Genomic DNA, 8707 nt, shown 5'->3' with positions numbered 1-8707 from the left:
CTAGGGGCTCAGTAGCAGAAGGGGAAGTAGTAATTACCTGGGCTTGTACTGCAAGGTGGAAGGCGCCACGTTTGAAAGGCAGCATGGAGCCATTGTGGTTTCTCGTGCCCTCAGGAAAAACCCAGACCCGCACCTGGGGAAGACAGAGGGTCAAGAAGACATACACAGAGGGGTCAGAACATGGTTGTGACACTGTAATGGGACCTCTGAGGCCCGCTGGCCCTGCATCTCAGTTTATTTACAACTGCTCTACTCCACAATGCCCCGACCCTCCTTTACCACAGGGTGACTCACGTCCTGGGTAAGCAGGGTCTGGGCGACTTCAGACATGACACTGATGGCATCCCCTGTGCGCTTCCGGTCAATGAAGATGACTCCTGCCAGCCAGCACGCCAGCCCAGCAGAGCCGGCCCACAGCAGCTCACGCTTGGCAATGGGCACACAGCGGCTTGGCAGTACCTCCATCATCCCTATGGCAAAAGTGGGGTGGGTGAAGGCCAAAGGAGGCAAAGTGTCATGGGAAGCCGGTCATCAGCCACGCTACTAAGGACTGGAGATAAAGGAAAAGGGAGACTGAGGGGAGGCGGCAGGAAGACCTGAGTGGAGAAAGAGGTGATTAAACAAATATTAGCCTGCTTATGCAGGTGAGAAGGCCAGGGGGAAGGGGGGGCAAGGGAGCCAGGGGGCAACATTCAGATGAGGGGGAGGTGAGGGCACCTAGAGGAGGAGATTCTGGGGAAGGAGGAAGGGCAAGGAGGCGTGCCCTATGAGGGATCTCACCAAGCAGGTCGAGTGAGCTCTGGTGATTGGAGACCACGACATAGGGCTGTGAAGGAGGGAAGTGGTGAGCCCCACGCACCTCCACTCGGATCCCATACAGGTATTTGACGTGGAGCAGCATCAGGCGCAAGATCCTGTGGGTCATGGCAAGGGGTTCCAGCAGGAACCACTGCTGTCCGTCTGCATGCCTCAGTTCCCCTCATCCCACCGTCTTTCGGGGCATCTTCGCAGTCCTCCCCCCTTCCTTGTCCCTGGGCTCTCTCTACGTTCCCTACACACCCCACATCCTCCCCATCCACTGTTCCCTTCTCTTAGGTTCTCTCATCACCCAAAAGCCCCTGGCCCTCACTTCATGTTCTCGACGTTGCGTCCTCGCACAGCACACACAGGGATGGCGAGCACAGCCAGGAAGAGGATCCAGCCATTGTAGAAGGCCATCTTGAAAAAGTATTTGGCACTGGGGCTGCAGAACCACAGGGCGGGCAGCAGGAAGAGCAGCAGCAGCAGCAGCACAGTCCACACCCCTGGCCACAACTCCATTCTGGCCACCTGCAGGGGACAGGGCAAGGGACAGTGGGCCTGGCTCCTGGAGGGGAGTGGGGCAGGCAGGGCACAGAAGGCAGGGTTTGGGGAGCTATGAGGACAAGGGCCAGAGACACAGGATGGGGTGGGGGAGGGTACAGAAACTCAGGATTGCTTTCCCACCCGTCCTGGAAGGCTCCAGAAATATTCACAAAGGCGAGGGACATGAGGCACGGACATCCACAACTCACAGAAACATGATAAAAGGACAGTAATAACAGCAATAACTAAGACTTGTAGCTGGTAAGGTCTTGGGACTGACTGTCTAACATGGTAGCCACCAGCCACATATGGCTGCTGAGCACTTGAAATGTGGCCTACTTTGAATTGAGATGTGTTGGGAAGTGTAAAATACACATTAGATTTCAAAGACTTTGAATTAAAAAAAGAATGTAAAATATCCCGTTAGTAATCTTTTGTATTGATTACAGTTTGAAATCTTAACCTTTCGGAATACTGGGTTCATATTATTAAAATTAAATTCACCTTGTTCCTTTTTACCTTTTTTGGTGTATCTACCAGAAATTTAAAAATTACATGTGGCTTGCATTATATTTCTGTTGGATTAGAGCTGATCTATAGACTATGTTAAACCCTTAAATATGAACCACACAATTTACATTTTATAGGAGATAGGCCCAGAGAGGTTAAATAACTTACCTGAGGTGATACGGCTCCTAAGAGGCACTTCCTAGTTTAAAGCTAAGCAGCTTATACTCCTAACCACAGTTACGCTGCGGCCCGTATGTATAAACATAGGTGTACACACAGCAGATACAGTTAAGGGACAAAACACCCACAGACATTCTCAAGAGCGCACTGCCAAGAATAAAGGCTCTGTCACTAATGCAAACACAAACCCGCACGGTCATACAAAGACTGACCCGCTCACACCAGAAGGCAAGCTTAAAATCATTCCCAGTAACAGATGAAACAATGTATGGTAAATGCATAACTAGAAAAACCCCTCTCCTCCACAGTAGCCACCCCCAGCCCTCTTCCCGTTCCCAGATAAACCCATGGACATACCAGGAGTAGCTACCGTCTATCAATCCTGCCTCCACAGGCACGCAAACAAATCCTTCTGCCCCCTTCCCCCCCTTCCAGGGACACGGGAGGCAACCTGGTCAGGCAGATACAATATATAAGACCTGACCAAGTGGAAAAAAAAAAGACGGCAGAGAGTAAAAGAGACATCATACCACCTGCCCTGGGAGAGGAAAGAGTTCAGGAGGAAGAGGTGCAGGCAGGCACACAGAACCTGCCTTCTAGGTTCTTCCTCCTTCCTCCACTCTGCCCCATTGTTGGGGGCAGGGTCAGAAGTCACAAAATGGTGTTCAGGCAAATACCTGTCACTCCCAGCAAGGCTACAGGCACTCCCTTCCAATGACAAGAAGGTCTGTGTTCAAAGGTAAGTCCGTTGCCAATCCGTGAAGGTTAATAGGCACTAGAGAAACAGGAAACCCTGCCAGGTCTAAAACTAGGCTCTGAGCTGTTCTATCCCACTGCCCCTGTTAAGTCTGGACCAGCATTTCTCCCCTGGACTATTTGCAACGGGCTCCTAATTCTGCTCTTCAAATTCGTTGTCCACATGGCAACCACAGAGATCTTTCTGCGACACAAGTCCGAGCATTTCCCTGTCTTGTCTACAGGTCCTTTAGACAAGTTGACTTCTGCTTCCATCTTAGGCCATAGCCCCACAAAAGCCTTTTTCGCTCCAACTCCAGTTCCTCAGACACACCACGATCTTTCATGCTTCTGTACTGCGAACAGGCTGTTCCCTTGGCTGGAATGCCCTTCTGCCTCTTCACTTGCCTCACACAGCTCAGCGTCACGCTTTAGAAGCCTTCTTGAACCCCACCTGACCTGAGTTTTCATTACACTTTTAGCTTGATCACTGGTTCTCAAAGTGTAGAGACGCATATTTTTGGACCTCACCCCAGATCTCCCGAATCAGAAATTCTGGGCCCTTGGCCCAACAATCTGTATTTTAACAAGCCCTCCAAGTGAGTCTGGTGTGCACACAAGTCTGAGAGCCACTGACTTTGACACCACAGTGTATGTAACTGCTCCCTGGCATATCTATTGCTTCCCCAGTCTGTAAGCGGCTTGAGGGTAGGAACTCCAAGGGACAGAAGGAGGCAGAGAGGGCGCTCGATAAACATGTGCAGAACAGAGTATAAGGCTGAACACACACCCACGCAGCCATAATTAATGACAGAGATGATCAGAATCAGCTAGCTACACTCTTGAGGACTATTAACTGTGAAAAGATAAGTCACCAAGAAAGCAGTGAACATAAGAAGCCTAACAGTAACCTACTCTGAAATGCACATACCATATACGGTCACATCGAAGGGAAAGCACCAACAATCAAGATGGCGCATCCCATCTCACGCAGAAGAGAAACATACAGAATGGGGATTAACATGCCACAGGGGAGAGATGCTGCTGTCATCAAATACAAGCCAACAATGCAAAAAGAGTGGGGGACAGATAACGTGCACAGCAGGGCTGACCCTGTGGCATGCACTGAGATCCATGAAGACAGGCTGTCCATAGCCACTGGAGAGAGAATGTATGTGAAGAGACACAGGCCAGGAAGGTCAGCAAAGTAAGGCATATGGGGATGGTTCTCTGGGGACATGGAGGCCTCGTCACCTTTTTCTCTAATACATGACATTAAGTGACCCTCTTTGGAGCAGAAATGTCCAAGGATTAATAAGCACCACGGAGTGCCAAATGGGTTAATGTGCATATGACTCACAAAAATATACTGCCAATAAAATTATGAAATAAATAGTATGTATAACCAGAAGTACAGATCCTGTGGACATGTCACATCAGCGTAAATATGAAAAATATGTAAAGGAGCACGCATAGGTGTGGTGTGAACCCTGACCGGGAAAACACATGCAGCAAACAGGTCAACCCAACCACAACAGGAGTGCACACTACTTAACTAAACCACAGTATCCCACACTGAAGACTACCGCATGTGACAGGATCATGGACATAATATATGAACCAAAACAAGTAAGGTATAATCTTTACACGCAAAAGAAAATATGCCAAAGCATAAAATAAAATGTGCAAGAAACATGAAACCACATAATGGATGCAATACATAAAAACTCACACATTTGAACAATGTCAAGACTGGACATGAGACGTGGACATAAGACAGGAGAATGGGCAATCCTGATGGAAAATAACACATCGTTTCTCCACAATCCATGGGTAGCATAGGGAGAAGCTAGCCGCACATAAGCCATTAAACATGTCAAAGGCACAGAGACTCAATGTAGAAAACATGGCCCCCCACAAAGCATCTGTGTGTAAGGATCTAGCCCAGTCTGGATGGCCACTGAAAAAGGTCCTGTGCCTAGATGGAAACAGAGGTATCTGAGGGCATTCCTAGGAAGCAAATTCTGCTGGGGGAGGGAGGGAAATAAACCGCCTTCTCCCGGCCACAACCCCCTAAGAGTCATGTGGGGCCAAAGGGCAGGAAAAGGAATTGGGGAAGGTGTCAGGAATTCCCTCTTCAGGACTTTCTGTCCACACCCCCATCCCAAATTCACAGGGTCTCCGGGTCTCCTCCCTCTTAGGGCCCCTCTCCTTTCCCCAGCACCCTCTCCTCCGCCTCCCAGACCCAATCTCTCCCCCATCCCCTCCTCCAAGTCCCTCTCAGCACCCTCCTCCCGCTTCCTCCCATCCCTTTCCCGCCCCCACCTCAGTGGGGTGGGGGGCCCAGGGGGTTGGCCCCCTCCCCAGCCAGGCTGCGGCAGCGGTGGTGGCGGGTGGCTGTGTCTCTGCCTCGGTCGGGGTGTCGGTGCCAAAGGGGCGACAGGATTTGGGGGTGTCCTAGCCCCGGCCGATGGAGGGGAGGTGAGAGTGGGAGGCTGGGCCCATTGCGGTAGGAATGGTGGGGGGTTGTCCCCCCAGCTCCCTCCCTCCCTTCCTGCTGTCTCTGAGGGCTGGGGCCGCTGTTGCCGCTATCCCCCCCCACCCCTCCCCAACGCGGGCTGGTTTCCGGGGAGGGCCAGGAAGTAGGGGGCGGTGATGGGCGGCCCGTTTTGCCAATCGCCTCCCAGGGACCCAGGCATCTCCTCCCCGCAGCGACCAGTCTCCTCTTGGTAGCTCCGCCCCGCGAGAGCTGGGTTGGGCTCTTGCCTCCGTCTCTGGCCTTCTCTGGCTCCAGCTGCATCTTTTTTTCTTCCAACTCCCTTTCAGCACACATGGCTTGTGTGTCCCTTGCTTGGCCCATTCCTTCTTCATCAGCTCTCCTCTTCCTGGAAATTTCACTTGGTTTCTTCCATTCTCCTTAACTCCCTTATCTGCTGTCTATTCCCTCCAACTCCAACTCTTCTCCAAAAACCTCTTTCCTGTCCCCCATTCAATTCCAGATATTTTCACGCACCTACTATATACCAAGCACTGAGTTCTACACCTGTCGTCTTCTCTCCAGGGCTCCATCATCCTGACCCTCCAGCTCTCGCTGGTTCTCCATGACTTTTGCCCTACCCCCACCCCGCCCCCACTATCTCCCAGCAGCCCAGCTCCCTCCTTCAAGAGAAGGGATACTCTCAGGCCCTCTCCCTGCCCCTGTCCTCCCACGGTCTTTATTTAGCCTGAGTACTTTTGCTTTTCTAGTTTCTTCCTATCGGTCTCCTTAGTCATTGAAGCAGACAGCCCCTCTTCCCAACATAAAATCTGGGCGCATCTTTTCCAATAGAAACTGGGCATTAGGTTTGCTTTCCAAAAAAAATAAATAAAATAAAAAATAAGAACGCTAGATTACTCTGGATAAGCATGCCTCCTTAATTTTGTAGTCTTGTATCTCTTCCCTCTCCAGCCCGATCTCCTCTTCCCCATACTTCTACTATCCCTTTACCAGGAGCATTCCATCACTCCTCTCCTTGGTTTCCACTTCTTCATCAATAACTTTTCTCCTAAACCTTTACAGGCATCCTGTACCTTCACCTCCCCTTCCCTCCCCTAGGCAACTGGCATCTTCCAACCTCTCACCTTTCCTCATTCGAGGCACGTGGGACCTTTTATCTGGGTGTTGAACTGCCCTCAGCCTGTCCCCGCGGCCAGACACACCTTAGCCCTGCTTGAGTTTACAGGCCCTGAGGCAGAAGATGTAAAGAACACTGGTAGTGGGAGGACTGTTACCTAGTTCTGCTCCTTGGGCCACAGTGAGGGTCACTGACTGTAGAAAAGGCCCAAACTCGTACAAAAGCCCAAGCTCTGGCTTGCCCAAGTCCCAGGGGTCCAACCCAGGAGGAAGACCCCAGGTCTGCGGGACACATTATAGGACGGAAGGGGCGGGCCTAACCCATTCCGCCGCGGGTTGCCTAAAAGGGGGCGGGCCTTGCCTGGTCGGCACCTACTCACAAAGGGGTGGAGCTAGACCTTTTCTGCTTTTAAGGTTTAAAACGGAGTTGAGATCAACTCTGTCATACTGTGTCACATTAGAAAGGTGTGGGCATTTAGTTATGTTATGCAAATCACCTAAGGAGGAGCGGGCTGACTCCTCCAGCCGAGGGAGATGGGTTAACACCAGCGCCGCAGATCGATGCTCGCACCATCCAAATGTCGAGCTGATCCCAGTTCTGCTCCCTTCTTCACTGAAAGGGAGGGGCGAACCCAAGTTCTGCTCTCTACGTCAGCGAAGGAGACCGGAGCCATTTTGAACCCTGCGACCCTAGTATTTGGTCTCTTGACGAGCTCTTCGCCGTCTTTTCCGGTCTCGGCCAATCAGGGGTGAAAGAAACTGCCCAATCAGCCTAGAGAGACCACAGCCGGAGGACCCGGATGAGGCCGAGCCAAGGCCTTTGAACCCCAAACCCCGCCAATCGTAGAGCAGTCACCATGGCTACAAGGCAGAGGTGAAGGGGTGGAACCAGAGAAGGCTTAACCCTCACAGGATTGGCCCACCCCTTCCCGCCGCCTGCTGCGCACGCGCATTTTACCTAACCACCATTTTCCATCGGGTTCCAGCCAATCAAGTGCTTTGGAGCCCTGCGCTCCAAAGTCCAATAGGAATCCGGACATTCTCTGAAAGGGGAAGTGAAGGAAAGAAAGGGGGCTTATGGTAGGCGAGGCCTGTGTTGTCCCGAACCAATTGCTTCTGGCATTTGGTTATGACTGGCAGCTAATCAGACGAATAAAGCTCCCCCTGGTCGGGCGACGGAACGTATCGAATTGTTACCAATCCCATCGCATTGCATGCTGACTGAGACTGTATCAGCCAATAATAATTGTGCAAGGGCAGGGCTGCGCAAACCTCACCGCTACCCTTTGGACCCTTTGGACCAATCCTTTCTTTTGAACTGTGTGATTGTCAGTCACTCAGGCCAATAGTGTTTAGAAAACCTTGAAAACCTTGAAGCCCGCCCAACGATCGTGAGCTGGAGGCGGTTTCTCGTTGTTGGGGCGTGTGTGTGTGTTTGGGGGGATTAAGGGGGTACGTGAAGGCGAGCCAGAACCGGCCATGGCAGCCGCAGAGGAGGAGGACGGGGGCCCCGAAGGGCCAAACCGCGAGCGGGGCGGGGCGGGCGCGACCTTCGAATGTAATATATGTTTGGAGACTGCTCGGGAAGCTGTGGTCAGTGTGTGTGGCCACCTGTACTGGTGAGAATCCTGGAGGGGGAGAAAAGAAGTGGGGCTTAACTCCTTACTTGGGGGGGGTGCTGGCGGCGGGGTGGCATACAATCATACAGATAATCGGAGGGCACGTCCCCATCGATGAGGCCCGAGGAGGGGACTTAGTCTCTTTGGGTATGTGTGGGCGAGAGGGTCACGTCTGTACAGAGGAGACCCGTGGGACGGAGAGTCAAAGGAACTAGGAGCTGAGGGGTGTGTTAAGAGGAAGTGGGGCGGGGCGGGGGGGCACAGCACATCTGTACAGGTGAGACCCGAGCCACCTTACCCCAGAAAGTGAGGGGTCTTAGCTGTACAGGCGTTAACAGATTAGACTCAAAGGTTAGGGGAGGCACGCCTTATTAGTTGAGTAGGGGAAACCTAGGGAATGTGGGATCACATTCAGATGAGATATTGGTAGGGAGTGGTATGACAAACGTTGAGTACAAGGGCACTGAAGGGGCAACCCAGAGAGGTAAAGGATGGTGGAAATAGGGACTTTATTGAGCATAGAGGAGAGGAAAAGGAGTAGTGGGGGCAGGTGTTAGTAAAGGGGGTTTGGTTTGGGAGTGATAGGGGCAAGGATGGGGCTGGGGCTGAAAGAGATCTGGAAAGCCCTGGTTGAAGAGACATGAAAACTTAAGTTGAAAGGCAGATAAGGGAGGGGATGGGTGTGTGAGTGTGGGGGGGGGGGGGA

The 8707-nt window shown here is 52.0% G+C and overlaps 2 protein-coding genes across 4 annotated transcripts in view; one reads left to right on the top strand and one right to left on the bottom strand.

Moving 5' to 3' along the window:
• AGPAT1 (1-acylglycerol-3-phosphate O-acyltransferase 1) overlaps positions 1-7014 on the bottom strand; it is an 11071-nt gene extending 4057 nt beyond the window's left edge. The window contains exons 1-5 of one of the 2 annotated variants that reach the window (XM_008711858.2): positions 6880-7014; positions 1130-1329; positions 781-914; positions 295-470; positions 38-133 (exon numbers count right to left, since the gene is read on the bottom strand). In XM_008711858.2, the coding sequence (XP_008710080.1) occupies positions 38-133; positions 295-470; positions 781-914; positions 1130-1320 (597 nt within the window). In that variant the 5' untranslated portion in view covers positions 1321-1329; positions 6880-7014. Of the gene's footprint in view, positions 1-37; positions 134-294; positions 471-780; positions 915-1129; positions 1330-5094; positions 5373-6879 lie in introns of those variants that run through there. The other variant, XM_008711857.2, reaches the window with a different exon arrangement.
• Positions 7015-7717: 703 nt separating this feature from the next.
• RNF5 (ring finger protein 5) overlaps positions 7718-8707 on the top strand; it is a 2458-nt gene continuing 1468 nt past the window's right edge. The window contains exon 1 of one of the 2 annotated variants that reach the window (XM_008711850.2): positions 7718-8001. In XM_008711850.2, the coding sequence (XP_008710072.1) occupies positions 7862-8001 (140 nt within the window). In that variant the 5' untranslated portion in view covers positions 7718-7861. The remainder of the gene's footprint in view (positions 8002-8707) is intronic. The other variant, XM_040644796.1, reaches the window with a different exon arrangement.

Source organism: Ursus maritimus, unplaced genomic scaffold (assembly GCF_017311325.1).
Source record: "Ursus maritimus isolate PB19 unplaced genomic scaffold, ASM1731132v1 scaffold_30, whole genome shotgun sequence".
NCBI classification, from domain to species: Eukaryota; Metazoa; Chordata; class Mammalia; order Carnivora; family Ursidae; genus Ursus; species Ursus maritimus.
Note: the sequence above shows the minus strand (reverse complement) of the source record. Positions and strands in the feature narration are given on the sequence as shown.